We start from the raw sequence: 22,653 nt of genomic DNA, 5'->3' as shown, positions 1-22,653 counted from the left end.
TTCTTTGGAGCCTCTGGGCTGCTGGCCCACCCTCCTGGCCGCCCTCTTCTCCTCTCGCAGCCCCGGCCCGCTCCAGCCCTGTCCAGCCACCACTGCACATTCCCTCTGCCATTTCTTCCCTCTCTGCCAAACTGCTTGTGGGGTGCTTTGGGCTATCTTCTTTGGCCACTTTCTTTCTCCACTGCCTCCAGCCACTATGGGACATCTGTCTTATGGTAACCTCCAAAGGAACGTGCCCCAAAGCAACAGACTTGTTACCAGTCTCTCTCTGTTGAATCTCTCCTCTCCCCTTGCTTCCTCTTATAGACAAACTCAGTGCGCAGAGGTTGTCTCAGCCTTCAACTGCTCATGGCCCCGCCCTGTTCCATCTTGCTTCTGAGTTGGCTGTGAGATGGCACAAAATTCACCTTTGATGTGGAGTCCCACCCGAGGGCCCCTGGCAAATTAGCTGCCTGGTCACTCCTGTGTTCACTTGTGTGAGTCACTATCAAACTGGAGACCAGTGAGAGTCCTGTCCCCTCCTGCCTGGCCTGAGTCAGGACCTCCTTTTTGGGACCACAGTGCATTCTCCTGCCTCCTCCAGGGTACACATCCCAGAGCCCTCACACCTGTACTTCCCTCCACCCTTTTCCCCCAAACCAGATAAGACCTTGGCACAACTGGTCTGACTGTAGAGAAGCCTTTTCCTGAGTCCTCAGAAAGGTCCAGCTCCCCTGGAGGCCTTTCTTGACGCTCCACATCCCCTTCAGGAACCTTAGCATTGTTGTACTGAATCAGTTCCTGCGATGTCTATCTTCTCCATAGGGGTGAGCGCTGCGGGGAATTGGCTTCCTGCATCCTTTCCTGCGTGTCCCAGGCCTCACCAGGGTGCCTGGGCCAGCAGATTCTCTGCAAAGGATTGCTGAATGGCTGGAAGACTTGAAAGAAGGAGTGGCGGCCCTAGGGACTCTGTGGGAGCCCGTGGCCTCTCCTGCATCCCTTCTCCCTCCACCTCCCCCGGCCCCCCACATCCCCGTCCTCTTCCTTCCCTGCTTTTCACCCACCTGTTTCTCCTCCTGCTTTCTTCTCTTCCCCACTCTTAACAAAACTAGCTCCAACAAAGAAATAGTCCTTAAATATGCATCACGAATATGGGATCAAATTTGAGATTACTGTATATTAAGAAACCCAGTGTTTACATTCTGTGTCTCTTGCCAAGGCAAGTTCTACTCCGTGGCGTTAATTTGACTTTGGTGTGGCCTAGTCCATTCTTCCCTGTGGTTCCATGGCCCACACCAGTGAGAACAGGCTCCCTGTCTGATCTGTGCCCAGAAAACGTGTTCTTGAAGATAGCAATCTCACACTGTCATTTTAACAGCAGGAGCCTCCAGATATTTGTAGTTTTAGAAGAGTATTCGAGAGCTCAGCAAACTGGTTAAGGAAAGCATTGTGAGGCAGAAGGAGGAAATCAGCTAGAAACAGCACAGGGATACCTGTGCTCCCCGTGCCCCTATCCCTCTACATGGGGGCTGGGGCTCACCAGCAGACACGCCCACAGACCTCTTCATGCTAACAGCCAGTGCCAGCTCAGGTCCTCCCTTTTGGGAGTATGGGGACCCCCTACTCTCCGAGATGATGCCAACAGGCAGGACTTTCCTGAAATGTGGGGGTGTGTGTGGGTGGGCTTGGGGGATAGGTGCACCAACTAGGCTGTGGTGAGCCCTGTAGTGTGTTCAGGTTATGTGTCCAGCCCTGGACCAGGCACCAGGGCCTTCGACGTACATAAAGCAAAGGTCATGAGGCTCGTGACCACAGTTCTGTACCCTCTCCCTCACAGCTGCCCCCCCCAAACCTCAGAGTGCCCAAACACACCTGGCTGGGTGCCTGTGGCCCCTGTGGGGATGTGGGGAGCAAAGATCAGTCTAGGCCAGCCATGGGGACAGCTCAGCTATGGGTCCTGCCCTTCCTACTCCCAGGGAAGTTGGGAGGAAAAGGCTGGACTCTGCCTCCAGGAGGGAAGCCGGCAGAGATGACAGGCATCTGAGCTGGTCAAGGGAAGGACAGAGAGGAAGGCAGGCTGCACCCCTGGAGCCAGCCCTGGTCTAGGAGTGCTTGAGTTCAGACGTTGGGGGGCTTGCTGTGTCTTTCCAGAGCGTGTCTGTCCCTGCGTGTGGTGACGCCTGCTCTCTTCCAGCTCCTAAGGCCCCGCTCAGCAGCTACTCCCTGATAAAGCCTCCCCCGGTCCTCTGTCCCGGGAGACCCCTGCTGCTCTCCCACTCCCTGCTTGGACTGCCCACACACAGAGACCAGCTTGGCTGAGCCAACATGTCCTTCTTGGTCAGGAGTTCGGGAGAACACAGCAGGCTAGTGAGCTTCTGTCAGGGATCCGAACTGGGAGGTGCGGACAGCCAGGCCTGAGGCGATCCTTTACCTGCTGCAGGAACTGAGAGAGATTCACCCAGCTGGGGACCCTCTGTTCCTGGATCCCTGACAGGCTGGGCTGTAATTGGGGTCCTAAGGCCTAGGGAAACCCAAGTGTTTCCTATGCAGCTGCTTTTTGGTTTATGCTGCCGTGAGGAGGTGTCTGTCCCTGCAAATGTGACCTATGGCTGTGTCCTCCCCCGGGGGCCCGATGGCCTTGGCTGCCTTAGTGGGCATCTGCACATACACACAGCTCACAGGGAGCTCCCGGGCCCCGGCTGGGTCCCCTGGGTGCCCAGATGACTGAGGGGCAGAGCTGGCTTCCTTCCCTGCTGCCAATGTGGCAGCCACCAGCTTTGGGCTTACCTGTTCTGAGGACAGAAGTCTCTGGGTGGGCGCTCAGCATCCCCTTGTTGTAGAATTCACTCTTGTGATACATGTTGCTCTCAAACTGCCTCAGGGATTGAGGTGGCTTTAGCAGTTGCCAGTTCTTGTTGTCTGGGAAGTGGTCCTCAATGAACAGCGCAGGGTGGGTGAGGAAGTAGAATTCATTGTAGCTAGAGGTGGGGGTGAAAGCTGGTCAGTAGCCATGGGGGTAAGTAGGCCTCAGCTCTGTGGAGAAGGAGGTGGGGGCTCGCAGGGGGACATTTGGGGCCTTCTCTTGTCTAGCACCTCCACAGGAGGGGTCCTGCCAACAACCCAATGGGGAGAGGCACTATCTCCAGTCTTATCACGGGCACTGCAGATGGCCCCTCCATGGCTGCTTGCAGAAATAGAGGCCATGGCAAGAAGGCCTACTCCAGCTGGAGCAGTGTCCAGGTGGGGAATGAGTTCTGCCTACTCTCAAAGCCCAGCCGAGATTTAAGGGGGCAAAGGCATAACCCAGGCACCCGGTGTCAGCCAGTATGATGGAGGGAGGGCAGGCAGTGGAGGTGCTGGGTGAGCAGCCCTCTTGCGATCCCTGGGCCCAGTGAGACAAGAGCGGTCAGTGATGGAGATCAAGAGAAGAACAGGGAGATTCCTCTGAGCTAAAGCTTCATGCGCAGCTTGTGTTTGGCTTGTATGCCGACCTGTTGAGATTTAAACTGCAAAAATCAGAGACAACGCTCTCATTTTTCTAGATAAAAAAGAATCTGAGTCACTGAGAGATGTTATAATCCCGGGTGGATGTCATGGCTGTAGGGTAAAACCGGAGTTGGCCAGAGCCTTGGAGAAGAGACGTGCTGCGGCGTCCTGCGGCCCAGCACCCTGCCCCACCGTGGCTAACAGGGACTCTGTGCACCCACAGCACCCTTTCCCTCAAACAGAACCCCTTCCTCAGTGGTGCGATGTGGCTGCATTGGGCCCAGAGAAGTGGAGGAAGGGAATTCAGACTTTCTTGTATGGTAAACAGCCAGTGGGTCCAAGGCCTGAAGGGAATCTGCATCTGTGGACGGGGAAGCAGCTCTCAACTTTCCTTCCATTCTTGTATGGCCGGTGGGCAGATGCGGGGCTTTCAGCCCTTGGGCCAAGGCAGTGATGGGGAGCCAGAGGAGGGCTTTAGGCAGTGGACGGTGAGGGGACAGAAAGATCCAGCCCTTCCTATTGGCTTGGACCTAGCACACTGCAGAGCTGGAGGAAGCCTGGGAGTGGCCAGCAGCAAGGAGAGGTGCCCTCGGCCCCCCGGCCCTCCCGGCCCTCCCACTTCCTTCAACCTCGTGCCTCCCTGCTTTCCACCAGCTGGACTCCCAACAGCCCTGAGATTTCTACTTACAGGAAGGTGAATTTGGAGGTGCTAGAATCCACCAGGCCACTGCCCCAGGTGCTGTCCACCAGGTGCCATCTCCCCTCCAGGTACACAGCGTTCCAAGCATGGTCAAATTCCCCCGAGAAGCTCTGCCCCGTCTGGTAGCCAAAGCCCTTGGAGTAGCCAGGCACAGTCACGCAGTGCACTCCAGCGATCCTGGGGGTGGGACGGGGGTCTGAGGGGTGGCTCCTGTTGGGGTTGCCGGACCCCTGCAAATCTGTCTATGGCCCCAGGCCTCAGGCAAGTCTGCAGTCAGTCCCTCTGTGTCTCTCCTTTGCCCTCCCTTTCACACAGTCCCATACAGACAGCCTGAGGGCTGTTATTTCCAGGGCTAGGAGACAGGGGACACAGGGCTGGCTGGTCCTGCTGGTGCAGACTGGCTTCAGTCCCCACTGCCCGCTCCTCCCTAGAGACTGAGCAAATCACTTCAGAAACATCTTTCCCCAGATGGAACCCGCCTGAGTGCTCCACCTGGGGTTTTCACGAGGACAATGGGTGCAGTAGCGAGGACCCCCCAAGAACATGGAAACCAGGGAAAGGATGATGTTTTTGAAGGATCAGAAAAGCTCGAAACATGTGGCTGAGGAGTTGGGTCTGGGTGACAGGGATAGGGTGTCAGGGAGGGGTGGGGTATGAGGGTATGGGGTATGAGAGCCCTACTCTCTCCATGACATCATGCTCTAGGACACCTGTGTTAAGACAGCCAGGGTAGGCCAGCCAGTATGTCCAGCCCTGCTCAGAGCAGACGGGCCCATGGCTCAGATCACTCAGGTCCACCTGCCAGGGCTACCACAGTGCGTTCAGGTCATATGCTGACTGACTGTCCTGGCCACAGTTTCGGTGTCCCCCATAGATGTCCTTTGAGGGTTGGAAACGTTGGCCCTTCGGCCTGAGTTGTCCATCCCTCTCAACTGTGCTCCTCCATGGCTTGCAAGCACTCTGGCACCACTTCGGTGGCTGGGAGAGTGAGGGATGGATGGCGGTCACCTGTGGGGACCACAGAAATCATGGGCAAGCTACAGTGTGGGTGTCTGTAGCTGAAACCCCGAGGCACCACCCCAAGATCAAAGCAAGAGGCCGAGAGTCCTTCCATGAGCAGCTGGCCTTCGTCTGCAGCTGCCTGCCCATGCCACAGCAGTTACCAGGGCCGGCTGCTATTCTGACCCGGGGACGCCCTGTGCGAGCCCTCTTGGGGGTCTTTGTGTGAAGGAAAAAAAAGGTGTTCCTTCTTAAAGAGACTTTCTTTTGAATTCTGGCAGCTTGGTATAACAAACACACTGTCTATGCTCCCCAGGATGTTCACAGTGGCTCCCTCAGTGGGGCTCCTCTAAGCATCGCCAGCTGCCCTACTCTGTGCTCGCCTCACATGAGTCAATTCTGTACTCTCTGTGTCAGCCAGGCTTGGTGGCCTCTGGTGGCCGGGGGCCTTCTGTGGACCAGCACTGCGGACTCCAGTGCCCTCAACAAGAAGGCCAGGGGCCTCTCAGGGTGATGGAGGAAACAGCTCCACATTCGTTACAGGAACAGGGGAAATTTTCCCTATAAAAACATATGTTTCTAAATTTTTTTTTTTTTAAGAGAGTTAGAGAATGGGAGAACACCTGCATGTGAGCAAGCTGGGGAAAGGGAGTGGGGAGGGGAGAAGCAGAGGAAGAGGCAGAGCCTTCAAGAATCTCAAGAAAGCTCCACACTGGGCCGGACTCCACCTCACCACTCTCCGAAATTCAGTCAGACGCTCAACTGGCTGAGCCGCCCAAGTGCCCCCAGAAAGTTTAACTGCCCACTGGAATACTGGATTAAATATTACTTATCATTCATTGAGAGAAGCTGTGAAGCGAAATGGGGAGCCTGCTCGTTTCCACATTCCACCCCGCTTCTCCTGAACAGTGTCCTGTTCCCACGTGTGCCTGGGCTTCCCTCCTCCATGGGGTGCAGGCCTGCCTGCGGCTTCACAGAGGAGGGCTGGGCCTCCCAGGCTCTCTGAGACATGCCAAGGGAACAGAGCAGCCAGGCGCCCCAGGAAGGACTTCAGGAGCACTCGGGGAACGGGGACAGAGAACAAGAGGAACGAGGAACGGGATCCCGATGTCAGGTTTTTCTGCTGATAAAGGCCAAAACTTACTCCTGGAGCAGCCCAGAGGCAGGAAGCACAGGAGGAAGCAGGCCCAGCAGAAGCCCTTGGGGTGGGGTGGTGGGGAGTGGGTGTGAGGGTTGGGGGGTTGTGCATGCCTGGGGAGTCCCCTGCCTCAGAAACTGCAGAGAGGGTGGGGGCATGATTCTGGTGGTCGGAACTGAATGTGTTCACTCAGAGAAAACAGGCAGCAGAGGGGGAGGGGCGAGGGCAAGGCTAGAAGGGTGGGAGGGAGGGGCCACTGCGGGGCTTCCCTCAGAGGCAGGGCTCCCCTTACTCAGAGTGAGTGAGAAGAAGTGTGAGGTAAGACGTGCTCCTGATACAAGAGGAACGAACAGAAGCCTACGAAATCCTGCCATCAGAACGAGGCCTGAGTGAGTGAGTGAGTGAGTGTGTGTGTGTGTGTGTGGTTGGGGGTGGGGTGTGCGTGTACAGGGCCGGAGGCGGAGAAGGAGAGCAGACTGCACCTGGTCTCCTAGTAATGCCATTATGGGCAATTGTAATTTTCTTCTTTAAACTTCTCTGGATCTTCTAAATTTTCAGTAATAATTATGTGTTACTTTTAGAATTGGAAAAAAGCCATAAATACTCCTTGAAATTACATTCTTCGATGAGTTATTTTCCTTTCTTGCCCAGAAACGTCTGTGTGCATCCATTTCCGGGTGCGTGCAGAGGGATGTGGAGTCCCAGGAAGAGTTCTGCACTAAGGGACTGACAGAGGGGAGCTCTGGACCTCTGGATGTGCTGCCTGTGGGGGCCTCGCCTCCGCTCCAGCACCTCATGGTCCAGGAAAGAAGGGGAGCCCTGCACATCCCCACAGCCCTGGGGGTTGCAGTGAAACAGAGCAGGTGTCACTGTGGGCAGTGTGGCTGGCCGTGTGCCTGGGCAGTGGGCCTAGGGTACCTCCCCGTGAGGGTGGATGTAGGCCATGAGAACCAAGTGGGGGAGCAGCAGTGAAAGCCTGACCCCAAGCCTGGGAAGGGCAGAAGGAGGTAGAAGTGCGTGGCTGGAGGGGAAGTCACTGGGCCAAGTCAGGGGATCTGGGCTCAGTCTAAGCTCTATGGTCGCCTCCAGGGTAACCTTGCCAGGCCCATCATGGGCAAAAAGAAAGGTTGGCATTACGTGATTGATAGGCAGGGCGATTCTCCTAAGACAGGCTGGAGGGAAGCTGTGAAGGCCATGGAGAATGCCTGGGGCAGAATAAAGAAGAAAAAAGAATCTTAGCTGTGAGCTTACACCATGCTTGACTATGATAGGAGGATATTTTATTATGTGGCAGCAATATGCAAGGTGGATTGGACAAAGAAGTCATGATGTAAAGCATTGTTGTTAATAGTCCATAATTCTCATGCAAAATTGTGGGACTAGTAATTCCAGCTGCTGGTTGCTAGTCAGGATGACCCACAAACATTTCTTGCCATTGAAAGACCACTGACTTTTGTGCAAAGTATGTACCAGGCACCAGGGTTAGGGTCAGGGTTGTCATATCATATCATATCATATCATATCATATTATATAATAAGCATTATAGCCTAATAAAATATTCTGAAAGGAAAGTTCATTGGCTGCCCTAGATAAGTGAACTATCACTAAATTGCTAGTGATGCACACAGCCCTTTTAGGGGACCCAAAGGAAGAGGAATTTGCCGGAAAGATCTAGGAGAGCATGGAATAAGAGACAGAAGATGAGAAATGTTTCCACCTCCTCATGAGATCTGGCTGGCCATTCTAGAGCCCCAAATACCACCCCAGGACATCGATTTGATAACCTCAGGCCTCAGGATCTTGGTTTGTACCCGTGGTAGCTTTTAAATGGCCAACACCTGTGGTATCAGTTGCAGAGGGGGTGCAGCCTGTCTGTGACTATTGTTATATACAGACAGGGTCCACAGCCTGCCGTGGGAACCTGGAACACTGCATTTAGCCCCACCACTGCCAGGCCCCCTCTGGGTGGCCGTGTTGTCTGGGGTGGGCCATGTGCCCTGCAGGCGTCAGGCTCTGACCTCAGTGTACCTCTCCAGCTCCCATCAGCTCTCCAGGGAATGGGAGCCACATGGAAAATAAGAGAGGGAGGAAGGGATGTAGTTAATGGGAGATGCAAGGAAGCATGCTCTTCTTCCTTTTTTTTTGTACGTCGATGAAAACGTTGATTGTATTCTATCCTTTTTAAAAAAGATCTATCGATCTATCTATCTATCTAGAACACATAAGTAGTGGGGAGGGGCAGAGGGGGACCGAGAGAAAGAATCATGAGCAGGTTCCGTGCCGAGTGCAGAGCCTGATGTGGGGCTCGAGCTCATGACCCTGAGATCATGACCTGAACCCAAACCAAGAGTCAGCCTCTCCACCAACTGAGCTACACGGATGCCCCCCAAATTTTGTGATTTTTATACCAAAGCAGAACAAGCAGAACCATAGCTTATGTTTTGCTGTTTATAGAGCCAATTTCCTGTAAATCTGACAGTGCCTCTGTTTCCGCTGCACGGTCTCCTTTCCCCTTTCTCGCACCACCCTTAATGGTGAGGTCAGTAACTACAACCGTAGTAATTATTCTCACTCTGAGGCCCTGTGTCGGGCCTTTTGGGCATGTGACCTCAGGGCCCTCCTCTCTGACAAGCGAGGAGTCAGAAGAACAGAAAGGGAGGCTGACTTGCTTGGGGACACACAGCCCACCAGCGGCCAGAGCCGCCGCAGGACTCAGCTGTCCTGACACACACAGTTCAGGAAGCTTTGTAATGTCCTTTAGTAAGCCAAGATATGTTTTAAATTATAAATGAATGGGCGGAGCAAAATTAAAGGATGGTTTGTTGGAGTGACATCCTTCATCTCCGTGGGCACTAGCCTTCACTGTATCTACAAGGGCGGGGGAATTCAGATGTCCTTTTCAGAGACTTTATATGACAAAGTCAGATCTGGGCATAACTTCAGGTAAGCCCTGTGAAAGCCTTTGGGGCCTTTGGAAGCAAATGATGTGTTGGGATCGTCTGGGACATCCGGCTGAGGAGAAGCAGGCCACTGCTCTTGCTCTTTGTGACAGCAGGAGGATGGACGGGGAACCGGCTGACACCTGACTGGTGACAACCAGTCTCCCCAGCATCAAAGCCTCAAACAAGCACGAAGCTCCAGGCTTTCCCCAGAGTCTCTGGAAACTCTGCCAGCTGGTGGCGCCAGAGTCATGATCAAGGCGGGGCGGGCGGGGGTGGGGGGCGCGCGGCAGGGAGGGGTGGTACTGGAGGCTGACTTGGGGGCAGGAATCTGGGAACTGAAGCTTGGCCCCTGCAAGGAGGTTAAGCAGAATTCATGAAGGCTGAGGGGAACTGAGGCAGAAGAGGGGACACTAATGCTGGATGATGGGAAGTCAGAAAGAAGCCAGACCAGCAGTTAAAAGCACGGCACTAACAGAAAAAACTCACATCGGTTACCTGGGAAAGATGGTGAGGAAATGAAGGATGTTGCGAAAATATCTGTGTTCCCCACTGAATGACTCTATTCAATCAGTCTTTAATGAGGCCGCTGCAAGGAAGCAGAATGGACGGGCGGCAGTAATGATGGCCGTGTGGGTACTACTCTTGCTGAGAGGCCGTGCTGACAGCCGAGCCGGGATCAATCAGCACGTGAGGATTGCGTGTCTTCTGTTATTAAGGACTCAGCTAATGAATTTACCAGACCTCTGGCAATTATTCGGAAAGTAGGGGAATTAGGAAAGTGATGCATGGGCGAGGTTACTGATCTTTAAAGCCAAAGTTAAAGGGATCCAGGGAACCGTGAGCTACCGTTAACCGTCTGAGCAGCGGACAGTTTTCACATGCTGACTGCCAGGTTGGAACCTGGCTTGAAATGATGCAAAAATGTTGGGATGTGATTTAATCATCAGCTGCAGCCCAGAGGAAGGCCATTGTTAAGCATCCGGATCAGGCCCCAAATTGACAGGTTCACTCGAGGCAAGTGTCAGTTTTCTGAGTCTATGTGTGTCTGCGGGACAGTTCCACTGAGTGACAGTGTTCCCATACTCAAGAAAGGCAAAGTTAAAAACAAAAAATGAAAACAACCCAACAACCCCAAAGTCAGGTGAGCAAACTCCGAACTGCATGTTCTCACTTAATCCTAGCACTGCCAGCAGGCACTACAGTCCCCATGTACAGAAGGGAAAACTGAGACTCTGAGAAGTTACTGCCTTTCCGGAAGCAATGCAATTAACAAGTGGTAAATTGAGGACTGGAAATTAAGGACGGGGGAGCTGAGGACGGCGAACGTCTTTCTGACTTTCAGTCTGGCACCCCTCAGCACCATGCTTGGAAGGCTTATAACGGGATAAAGAAGGATGTATCCTATGCCTGAAAAATCTTATGCCTGAAAAATCAAGTTGGCCAGCTAAGATGAAAATTACACTTTGAAAGGTGCCAGGCACAAATAGAGCTGAAAACAGACTGAGGGTTAGTCCATGATTTAAAATGAGAGGGAGGCCCATTTCATACAAATTTGCTATGAATATCTTGTCATTTCTGGTCATCCTGGGCCTATAGTGTGTAGGATTCTGAGCTGGGTATTGACAGGGGTAGCAGAAACAAAGAGAGGGTGGCGGAAGACACATAAAAGACCTATTAGCCCCACAAGACAGGTAAGGAAAAATGAGCACAGGTAACATGTATATGATAGAACAGAGTCTGGGAAGGAATGTGACAAAATGTTAAGTGTTATCTCGAAGTGGTCAGAGTGACCTAATTTTCTTCTTTTTGCTCTGTGCCTTTTATAAATCATCTATAATTAATAAGGATGTTTTTTTATTATTATTTTGGAAAAGTTACTAAATAAAAGCATATGGCAAGCCTGGAGCCCGTGTATATGGTGTGTTGATGACATCAAGGGAGGGGACAATGTGGGGGGATGGGGGGGTTTGACCATCCAGGAGTGGGGCTGGAAGGAGCATTAGAGAGAGGGGAGTGGAGTAAGCTTGAGGACACAGAAGTGCGGGCAGTGTCTCAGGGTGCAGGGCTGGAAGGGAGCCAGAGTCGGATTTTGGAGGACTTTACAGGGCAGTGTGAGCCTGTGGGTCCTGTTCAGGAACCCAGGGCCTAGGGAGTCTGGGCAAATGGCCAGTGAGGATCCCGTTTCCTGGAGAGGCCCTCAGGCACGTTGGGGTGCCCAGGGCCTGGAGCCGGGGTAGGAATGGGAGGGGTGGGAGGGAGAGCCCGCTCTGGTAGAGTGGATGGGCTGTGGAGGGGCTAGCATCCACAAGGGCCTGAACTGTCCTGGTTGCCTCTGGGACGGGGGTGTCAGGGGTGGGGCATGGAGGTGGGGGACACAAAGAGCACGTGGTGTGGGGAGGTGGGAGAGCCCAACAACGGGGTGGTGGGGAGGGGTGGAGGGTTGAGCCAGGAAAGAGCTGTGTGACTGCAGGAGCAGGACGTCTTGGGCTGTCTGCGTCAACATGTACACACATCCCCGACACGTCACAACTGCCCACCTGTGGACCCCTGAGTGTCTGTTGCTGCACTTGGTTTGACGAATCTGCACCTGAGTCCTGGTGGGCTGACATGGGTGCCTGCGAAGGCCCACTACCAGAGGCCTGCGGACATGGTGGGCGGAGCCTATCCATTTCCCCGGGGAAGAGGCTCTTCAGCAGCCTCCTGGGCTCCCTGTCTCCTGAGGAACCCAGCAGACCTTGGAGCGTGGGCACGGGAAGCTGTGAGGTTGGCGGGGCTCCACCAGCCTGGAGTCTCTCTGGAGGTCACCTAGAACCTCCAATGGTGCCTCCGCACACAAGTGGTTTCCTTAGCTGCTGTTACCCACTGTGGGGCCTGGCCAGGAGCTCATTCCCAGAGCAAGGAAAATGGAGCCTAAAGCCTCCAAGAGAAAAGCCTAACTTCCTACTTATTCAGCTCCTCTAACTGACAAATCCTTTCAGGTAGGAGATCATCTGTTTCCCCCGAGAGATGAACCCCGTGCCAGCCCGAGGACAGGCTTTCACTGTCCCCTTGGCGTCAGCAGCCACTGTCCCACTGCTCCCAGACCTGCCATTCTTCTAACCTTCAGCCATGCAGAGATCAGAGAAGGTGGAAAAGGGGCCTTTTATAACCAAATTATCTCTGTGCTTTCATCTGCCATTATGTTAATGCATCGCGAAACCCGGCAGATGGTACAAAGTCAATTATGCTGGTGTTAAAGAGGGAGAAATTGACCTTTTTAGGACTCACTTGGATTCCAGAGCAGAGTTTGCAAATTCCGTTTTCAGGCCTGGCATGTGGGCCTTGAAGGTACGTGAGGCGCTTTGGAAAGGGAGAAGTGGGGGAGGGGTCGCAGTGGTCAGCCCGGATCGGCCGTGGGACCCCGCTTGTACCTGCACATTTTCTCAAAGAGTCCAGCGTAGCCGTCACAGTTGGTCTTCTGGGTCCGCAGGATGTCTGTGGGCTTGAAGGCCTGGCGGTCCTTCTCTTGGGCAGCCTCGACGTCATACTCTGGAGGGCAGAGAAGGCTGTGAGTAAGCAGATCTTGGGAGGCAACCAGGGGTGGTTGCCTGTGGCCCGTGACACTGTCCCCACCCTCTGCTGGCTTTTCAGCACTATTTGGACTGGCCTCCCTCAGGTCCCGGAGAAACCACCGCAGGCTGAAGGGAACCAGGCCCAGCCAGGGCAAGCTCTGGGAAATGTCACACCTCCTTGTGCAGGTGGCAAGCTCTGGGAAATGTCACCTCCTTGTGCAGGTGGCAAGCGGGAGAGCGAAGCATCGGCAGAGCAGGCTGCCTGGCTCGTTAGGCCTCTGAGGAGAGGCTGGAAGGGAAGGGGGCCAAGACAGCACCAGGGGGTGAGGCCCTTGTCCTCTGCCCTTGTCCTCCCCACCACACAGCTCCGTAAGCAGTTCCTGGGAGGCTGCTCACCACCCTGCTGCAGCTGCTACCCCAAGGTCTCATGCTGACCCACAGGGGGCGCTCTGAGCTACCGCTAAACGGGGCTGCTGGGTAGTGAAGGCCTGGCAGGAGGCCCTGAGGCAGGAATCACGGTGGCCGCTGAGGGCATGAAGGGGACGTGTGTGTGAGGGTGGCAGACAGGAAATGTATGTCTTACTAATGTTCTGTTTCTGATTCTGCCCCTTTAAGGCCCAGGCTGAACGGAGCTGCTGGCTTTGGGGAGGGAGGAAGTGGCCTCTCAGGCTCTGTGGTCAGATACTCTACCTGTGTCAGGTGAGTTCATCCTCTAAGCTGCATCCCTCACTGCTGCTCTGGGAGGACAAAGGAAAAGCCCAGTGGCAGCAGATCAGGAGAGCCCCTCCGCCGGTTAGAAGGTCATAGGGAAAATGCTAGAAGTCTACCGCACCACCTGGCTCTTCCACTGACTGCAAGGGGCAGCATCCAACATCCAACATCCCCCTAGCAACCCCTGTTGGGCCTGGCTTGACCTGGCCAGACTCTCAAGGCTGTCCTGTGCAGAGCTGGGGACAGGTGCACAGGCCCAGGCCCAGGCCCAGGCCCCCTGAGGTTGCTCTGAGTGCCTGGAGATGGGGCTGAGGTCGTGGGTGTGGGAACAGGGAGAGGGAGGGGCTAGCCCACTCTTTCTGGCACTGGTGTTTTAATGAACCTTCCCTATCCTTCTTGGGAATGACCTTCTGTCCTGGGTTCTCAGGTCTGTGCTGCAGGTTTACCAGGGAGCCAGGACTGAGCGAATGCTGCCCCTGGGTAAAAGGCCTTAACTCTGGTCACTGGCTGTGGGCAGATGGCCACGGGGGATCCCCCACCCCATGACCCTTTATGGAGACTGTTAGTACAAGGCATGTTTTACCCTCCTTGGTTAGTCTTTGGTAATTCAGCCTAGCCATCTGGGAACTCTTCTCCTCTACTGTCCGTCTCACGCCATACACACTTGTAGTCAAGTGAATCCCAGACGGTCTCCTCTAGGAACAGGGTCCTTCAGGGAGTGGCATCAAGGGAATCCTAGAGCCAGCAGCACCACAGGTGGGCCTACCTATGTGGTGGCAGATCCAGATCCAGATCACGCGGACCCTCTCCAGGTCACTGTGGGCCTCTTGGAGCAGGTCGCTCACCAGCTCGTCCAGGCCACTCTTGACCGTCACCTGGAGGATGGGAGGGGTGGGCTATGTCAGGGCCTGGATGAGGGCTGTGGGAGCCCCAGTGCCTTGCTACTGGCAGCCGGTGCTGCTTTTCCTCCAGGCAGAGAAGGAGGAGGAGAGGGCCAGAGGCACAAGGGCTTGGCTGAGGGCAGCCTTTGGTTGGGGGGCTGGACAGATCAGGGAGAGCTGACCAGCTGAGTCACTGGCCCTAGAGCCACACACCCTTTCTTGGCAGACCCTGGAGCCATCCAGGTGGGTGGACATTGGGCAGCTGTAGCAGCTCCTACCCATATTCAGTACTACCCAAAATGATCTATGGACTTAACACAATCTCTACAAAATTCCAACAACTTTTTTTTTTTTTTTTCAGAAATGGAAAAACCATTCATATGAAATGGCAAGGGGCCCAGAATAGCCAAAACAATTTTGAAAAAATAAGAATGAAGTTGGAGGACTCACATTTCTGGATTTCAAAACCCACTATAAAACTATAATAATCAAAATAATGTGGTACTCACACAAGGATCATATAGGTGAGTGGAATAGAATTGAGAGTCAAAAAATTAGCTTATACCCCTATGACTAACTGACTTTTTTGTCAAGGATGACAAGTCTATTCAGTGGGGAGAGAACAGTCTCTAACAAATGGTGCTAGACAACTGGATATCCACCTACAAAAGAATGAAGTAGGACCCCTACCTCATACCATATACATAAATTAACTTGGGGCGCCTGGGTGACTCAGTCAGTTAAACAGTCAACTCTTGGTTTTGGCTCAGGTCATGATCTCAGGGTTGTGGGATTGAGCCCTGTGTCGGGCTCTGGGCTCAGTAAGGAGTCTGCTTGTAATTCTTTCTTTCTCTCCCTAAATAAATAAAGAGATCTTTTTAAAAAGTTAACTCAAAAAGGATCAATGGCTTAAATAAAAGAACAAACATGATAAAACTCTTTAAAGCAAACACAGGAATAAATAACCATGACCTTGGATTTGGCAACAGATTCTTTGAAAGAATGCTACAAGCACAAGTTACAAAAGAAAAAATATTTATTGGGCTTCATAACAATAAAAAACTTCTGGGCATCAAAGAACATGACTGAGAAAGTGAAGAGACAACTTATGGAATGGGAGAAAATAGTCACAAATCACATTTCTGATAAGGGATTAATATCCAGAATATATAAAGAACTCCCGCAACTCAAAAAGACAAACAGCCCAGTTTTAAAATGGATGAAGGATTTGAATATATACTTCTCCAGAGATATATAAACGGCCCATGAAAAGCTTCTCACATCATTAGGGAAATGTAAATCGAAACCACAGGACGCCACTTCACACCCACTAGGAGGGCTATAGTAAAAAAGATAGTAAGGATATGGAGAAATTAGAATCCTAGTGCCCTGTGAGTGGAAATGTAAAATGGTGCAGGTGTTGTGGAAAACAGTTTGGTGGTTCCTCAAACAGCTGAGCAGGATTATCATATGATCAGTAATTCCACTCCTACGTATATGCCCAAGAGAACTGAAGAGAGCGAGACAGACATTTGTTCACCTATGTCCATTGCAACATCATTCACAATACACAGAAGACAGAAACAACGCAAGTGTCCGTCACAGATGGACAGGTAAACACATGAAGTATATCTCTACAATGAAATATTATTTATCCATGAAAAGCAATGAAGTTCTCACACATGCTACAACACGGATGAACCTTGAAAACGTGAGGCTGTACAAACCAGACACAAAAAAACAGGTACTGGGTGATTCCACTTAGGTGGAATATCTAGAGTAAGTAAACATGTTCAGAGAGACAGTGAGTAATCCAGAGGTTACCAGGGAGAACAGAGAGTGACAGTTTTTGTTTGGGGTGATGGTTGTACAATAACGTGAAGGCAGTCGGTGCCACTGAGTTTCAAACCAAAAAATGGTTAATGTGGCAAATTTCAAATTATATGTATTTTACCACAATTAAAAGAAAGAACATATAAGGTTTTCTTGCAGGGGCCCTCGGGAGGAAAATTGGCTGGGATTGTAGGCAAGGCAGCCTTGACTACGTTTAATCTTTCTAGAGAAGCTGGGGCAACTGGGTGCTTAATTCTTGCCTGCGTCTCGGCCAGCCCCCACCCTACTGTACTCCCTGAGCTCCTGGATCCTTTCTACCACTCACCTCAGCACTCCAGATGTACTGTCTGACCATAAGGAGAACTCGACCCCGCTTCTGCCTCCCACCTACCCAGCTGCTGCCTGCCTCCTTTTGTTCAATGTCTAGCTCCAACCCCACAGTTCTCGTCTTTGTGCCTCCCTCAGGGCCAAGGACAGCGCCTGACACATCGCAGGGCCCACTCTCCAGCCTGGGTGACTCCTGACTTAACCTCCTGGCTTCTGGGCCATTGGTCCTTACCTCCCGGCTCTACCAGGGCCTGGCAGGCTCTGGACACCCACTGCTTTGTGGCCGGGTCTCTGGCCTCAGCTGGGCTCCCAGCACTGCTCTCCAAGCCTGGCCGGCAGCCTGTCCTGTCCCTTCTGGCGGCCATTACAACTCATCCCAGCCTCCTCAGACCCCAACACACCACCCTTCTCTCCCTCTGAGACAACCTGGCCTCAGACTCAACAAGACTCAGGCAGGATTTCCCCTCAGTGAGCCTCCCTCCCGTGCAGCCAGCCTCTCTGTCAGCCTTCCGTCTGGGCCTCTTGTCTTTGCAGGCCTTGCTCTTCTCAGGCGGTGCCCCTGCTCACCTGTGTCCTTACCTCCTCCCTTCCAGTCCTGGCTGCCCTATCCCCTCCTGTCTTCACCCCCTCCCCAGATCTTCTTCTTAGGGCTACCTACATCTCACCTCCCTTTCTCTGCCAGGTTCCTGTGGGGTCTTCTCTTCACTCCCTCCTCCTTCACCCCTGCTTTGTTCCTCAGCCTGGCTGAGTCTGGCTGAGGATCTGACGCTCCTCTCAACTCCCTCTGGGAATGGGAAGTGCTTCAATGAGGAAGTAGTGGAAATGAGTCAATCCTGACCTCACTGGACCAGACAGAACGGCTCATGCTATTGACCATCCTTGACCTCAGGGAGCTCTCCTTGTACCTTCGAGAACATTGATCCTTCCTGGTCTTGCCCTGGTCTCAGGTGGCTCAGGGCCCTTTTGGACCTCCTGCCCTGTCCTCCCCAGGATGACACCCACCCATGGCTTCAGCTCTTAGCTCAATCTGTTGGTTCCTGGATCAGCGTTTCCTGCCCAGATCTCTTCAGGCTGGTGAGGGTTCTGGGCTTGGAGACGGGCTGCCCAGTGGTCACTTCCCATGCTGTTCCCCAGGTACTAAAGCCGACTGTCCCAAAACAAACTCGTTACCCCTGACCCTTGCTCCCTTAGTGAGGAGCTTTCCCACCCTCCCTCCGTCCCTCAGTCCAGCAGCCTGTGAGCCCCCTGCCTTCCACCTCCCTCACACACACCGGGATGCAGTCCTCCCTTTGCCTCCAGCTCAGGGCTGAGCTTTCCACTCCTCTCTGCTCTCATTTTCCCCACTTAATCCACGTCACACCTGCTCCTTCTGGGACAGCGGACCACCCCCTGCTGATGGTCCTGCCTCAAATCTGACTCTGGATTCAGGTCCCTATCCATCCACTCATCAATTCACCAAACTAGCTTCCTGAGCACCTACTAAGTGCCAACCACAGGGTGGTCTTTTTAGACTATAGATGACCTCCCTGCTGACCAGCCTACGATGACTCAACTTCGGCAATGGACCCAGCTTTGTGGCCCTTCCAATCAGACATGCCTGCAGGGTGTGCACCCTGGGTGGGGGGTACGTCAGGACCCCGTGGGCAGCACTGGGGGGATGGAATGGGCTTCTGTCCTGGGCAGGGGTCTGGTGCCTTGGCCTTCTTTTCCGCATCCGTATGATGTGAATAAGCACTCTAGGCCATCTGACCAAGGGACTGCAGGTGCACTCAGAAGGGACCCGAAGAAAGGCTTCATTATCCTGACTCAGGAATCTCCAAGCCACCTTACACAGAGGGGTTTGTTCCCTTACCTGTGAGGCATAGGTGTCCAGTTTCTCAAACTGCCGCAGGTCCAGGGGCATGGATTTCAGGCTGGACCGATCCCAGGGGTAGGCTGCAAATGCAGGAAGGCTTGGTCAGCTACTGAGGCCTGCTGACGAGGGTGGCCTGGCCCAGGCCTTTCTGTCTTTTTGAGGAGCTGGGATTGCCCGACCTTCAGCATGCTTCCCAGAGCCTGAAACACTGCTCCCAAAGGACTAGATCTCCTAGAAGAGTTCTTTAGTCAAATGGGCTTGTGAACAATGGCAACTCCTCCAGTTCTTCTGGAGACTCACAGGGGATCTAAGCCTATCTGCAGACCTCGGGAAGTCAGCAGTAAAGAAACTGGTTTCCCCTCAATGAACTCAGCAGTGTTCAGATATATTAATGATGGAACCCCTTCTCTCCATCATACAATTTTCTGCAGATTTCCTGCTAACTGTTTCAGGAAAGTATGCTTTGTGGGAAGCATCCAGGAATGCTGCCAGTCCCTGGCGGGCTCAAGGAGGGAGGGTCTGTGCCATAGCCACGGCGCCCAGGGTGGAGGGCACCCTGGGTATCGAAGGAGGGTGTGCTAACACCAAGCCATGCAATCTTCTGTGGGTTTGGCACTCAGACAAGCTTCCTCCCAAACCCACAGTTAGCTGGAGATTGGAGGACCCCAGGAAAACCAAGTGTGAGCTAACGACGTGCACCCCAAGTGCTGTGGGCAGGCTTCAGAGGGAGGCTGGTCCCCACAATCACTCATCTGTGCTCGCCTTTCTCATAGTAAGCCAGGACACAGCACAGCCCCAGTCAGCTGCTGCAGGGCTAACTGACCAGTGGTCAGACCAGCCATGGATGGGCAGCAAACTCCTGTCTCAGGCTGACAGGGAGCCTGGGCTCTGGCAGGGTCCCTCTTATTCAGGGTTCCCTTATTCAAAAGGCCGACCAAAGCAGGCAAGGTGGGTGGGAGGCCAGGGTGTAGGTGAGGACAATGGGTCCAAAGGGACACTCATCCCAGAACTCGCTGATAACCCAACTCTGGGCTGGGTGCTCTTGGGCCCCCAGGGGATGGCAGCCAGTTTGGAAACCACAGAGCAACATGGGAAAAGCGTCCTCTGGGGGCTGCATGAAGCCTTGGTTCTCACAGGGGCCTGACCTTCAGGTCCTCCCCCTCCCTGGGGCTGTTGGACTCAGCCACTGGGCTGCAGCACACATCTGTGGGGCCCCCGGGAGAGTGAAGGAGATGGTGGATTGCGTTGTAAGGTTAGTGGCACTCTGCTCCCTGGGAGGGTGTGGGCTGGGAGTCCCCTGTGGGCAAACACAAGAGAGAAGGTATAAAGCCTCGGTGCCCGCTGAGGGGGCTGTGCATCCCTCAAGGTCTGTGAGAGACTCGTGCCTTAGTGCCACAGGCCCAAGACAGGGGGTGAGGGAGTGGAAGGAGCTCCTGCACAACCCTCCTGGGCCAGCATCAGCTGAGGGGCAGTGGCAGCTGGTTAGGGTGCTGGCCAACTTCCAGCCACAGAGGAGCTCTCAAACTCCAGTCAGCTGTCTGAGCAGGCCATGTGGGTCTGCCCGCACTTCCCAACGGGCCTTCCTTCCTTACAACCCCATCAGCTCTGGTACATTCCCCAAGGCTGCTTTGCACTGCATTTTTGTTTCTTGCTGACATCTGCAGTGGCCCCTAGAGGGGTTTGGTCTCTTTGACCCCAAACCTCTGAATGGGTCCTCACCACCTCACGGGCTCAGACACAACCAGGATCTGAGGGCTGTTCCTCTCCCGAGAGGGGGCACAGCATGCTGGCGGGGGTGGCAGGCTGCCCAGACCCTGAGGCTGTGGTGGTCACTCACCAGTCCAGCATTTTCTTTCTGTGTTTTTCTATTCCTTCTAAAAGGGCCAAGACATTTCCTGGACCCTTCCCAAATCTTCTGCCCAGTATACTCTTACCCTGGGGCTCCCTGGAGGCCCAGCACCATTGTGGCTCACATCTCTGATTCTGGAGCTGGGATCTCTTGTCTCTTATTACTTAGACCACTGTCAGTCCCTATCCTGTGTGGTGTGAGCACAGCCCTTGTCCAGCCACCTCCAAGGGAGGAGTTAGGGACCGGCGGCAGGCTCTCAGTGCCTTCTCCTTCCACAGAATCCAGGTCCTGCCACTCTCTGACAAGGGCTAGCAGGCTGACCTAAGTGGATATGAAGTGGACTTACATTTAACAGATTTCTGCTCAGCACAACTCTGCAAATGAGGTCTCCCCCGCCCCCACTGAAAAGAAGGATGACATTTCTAAAATAGGACTCAAAACCCTATTACTAATTTTACCCTTTCTTGGTTCCATTTTACAATATCTGAACATTAAAAATACCCACAATGATTTATGCCTCATTAAATTTACCTTCTGAAGAGATTACATAAGCTCTAAATATGATTTTGCATAAATACATTTAAAATACCAGTGGCATTAACTGAATTATTCTAATTTTAAAGCAAAACAATGGGAAGAAGTGCCAAACTCTACCAAACCTTAGACGTCATCTGGTTTACTGAGAGGAAAACTGAGGCCCACAGAAGGTGAGTGAGGGACAAAAATAGAATTAGAAGGCAGGCCATCTATCATCCCATTCAGGGTTTTACCCTCTGTCCTGTTCTGCGTATTCACATGCCTCCTACCTTACAGATGCTTGGCATTCCATTTAAAGTTAACACAGTTCTGAATTCTGTTTTTAATATGTTTTCTGTAATGGGTTGCCTTGTTATTGGGGTTTATGCTTCAGCTTTGGGGTCACATGGTGTGTGAGCTTCTCATTACCCTGCCCGTGTCCATGGCAGACATTGCTAATCAATCATGATTCTCATCCCCATCCTGAGCCCAGGGGTGGCCCCCAACTCTCACACAGATTGGCCTACGAGGCTAAACCAATTTACCATCCCACAGAATGGCCCTGGAGCAGGTGTTGCAACTCACCGTGGGCATCTTTCGTTCCAGGCTGCCGGGGTCTTGTGTTTCCATTTTTATCACTTTGTAAACCTGCAATATCCCAAAGGTCAGAAGTGGAGACGCTTCAAGAGAAATCCAAATGCAAGCACAGACAATAGTCTAGGTGGTGGTCCTGGCTTCTGACCCCTCCTTCTCACTGTCTTCCCCTCGCCTTCTTGCTCCCATATCACCCACCATCCATTACTGCTGGAATAACTCTGGACTTCCTCCTGTGGTTGAGGAAGCACTGGCAACAAGGAAGGAATGACAAGAGAGAGAACAGTGGTCTGTGAACAAAGGCAGGATTTACTCTGACATCAACAATTAGTGTTCCTTTGTGAGTCTGCCTGGATCCTGGAGCTCCGCCTTGCTCCAGAGTCCCCTGCCATCTTGGAATGCATCTGGGGTTGCTAAGATCACCAGTGCATTCATTGCCAGATAAGAGCTGACCACGGGAAGAAATAAATGTGGGGCGAGGGAAAGGCAGTTCCTATGGAGCTAAAACCCAGAAAGGTCAAGCAATCATTAAATGATTCCTCAGGAAGGAAGGCTCAAGGCAACCAAATCCTATTAATCCTGGACTTTCACACAGAATGGTTGCCAAGGGTTATTAGACTCCTCCAGGAGAGGGGCTGCTGCTTTGAAACCAGGTCAGGAAGATGTGGGTCCCTAATGGAACCAGGAGGAAGTGGGGAGTAGGGTGTCAAGGTGGGCTGTTTTACATACCCTTGAAACCCACCGAAGGTTATAAATACAACAACGGAAGGATGCAAATGAATAGAGGCACAGAGAAACAGTGGTCCTTGTGTTTCTTACATCTATATTTTATTTCCATCTCCATTATTTGGTAGAGTGATGAGGGTTCAACAAGAAGCTAGCATTTCTTGTGCACTTCCCATGGCTGCCTTATGCTTTAGATTATCTCATTTAACTTCACAACAGTCCTATGAAGGAAGGTGAATTATTTTCCTCCTTCCATAGATGAGGAATTTGATTCCAAAAGGAAAGTTAAGCTACTTGTCCAAGGTGAGAGCAGCGATCTGAGCCCAGCCAGTTGACTCCAGGGCCTGCCTGCTATACACCTGACTGCCTTTCTGAGACCCTGACCTCCGATGGCTGTAGGAGCAGGCAGCCAGAAGGCCCTGCCTTGCCCATGCATGGACATAGAGAGAACCTGAGCCCTGGCTGCTCTGGAGTCGACATTCCTTGGCCAGAATTTCCCTAGGCCTCTTTAGCCATAAGGTAGACAGATGTCTGGAGAGGGCCAGACATCTGGAATAGACATCAT

General features: G+C 52.9%; 1 protein-coding gene across 1 annotated transcript in view; it reads right to left on the bottom strand.

Annotated features, from left to right (window-relative positions):
• Window positions 1–22,653, bottom strand: part of KY (kyphoscoliosis peptidase) — a 46,625-nt gene that overhangs the window by 5,731 nt on the left and 18,241 nt on the right. Inside the window, exons 5-10 of the mRNA XM_004762463.3 lie at window positions 21,354–21,416; window positions 18,401–18,483; window positions 14,274–14,382; window positions 12,656–12,773; window positions 4,154–4,342; window positions 2,767–2,957 (exon numbers count right to left, since the gene is read on the bottom strand). Of these exons, the coding sequence (XP_004762520.1) occupies window positions 2,767–2,957; window positions 4,154–4,342; window positions 12,656–12,773; window positions 14,274–14,382; window positions 18,401–18,483; window positions 21,354–21,416 (753 nt within the window). The remainder of the gene's footprint in view (window positions 1–2,766; window positions 2,958–4,153; window positions 4,343–12,655; window positions 12,774–14,273; window positions 14,383–18,400; window positions 18,484–21,353; window positions 21,417–22,653) is intronic.

The sequence above is a fragment of the Mustela putorius genome, unplaced genomic scaffold (assembly GCF_011764305.1).
Source record: "Mustela putorius furo isolate JIRA1106 unplaced genomic scaffold, ASM1176430v1.1 tig00003834_pilon_pilon_pilon, whole genome shotgun sequence".
Lineage (NCBI taxonomy): Eukaryota > Metazoa > Chordata > Mammalia > Carnivora > Mustelidae > Mustela > Mustela putorius.
The sequence above is the reverse complement of the archived record's forward strand: the minus strand, read 5'-3'. Positions and strand labels throughout refer to the sequence as shown.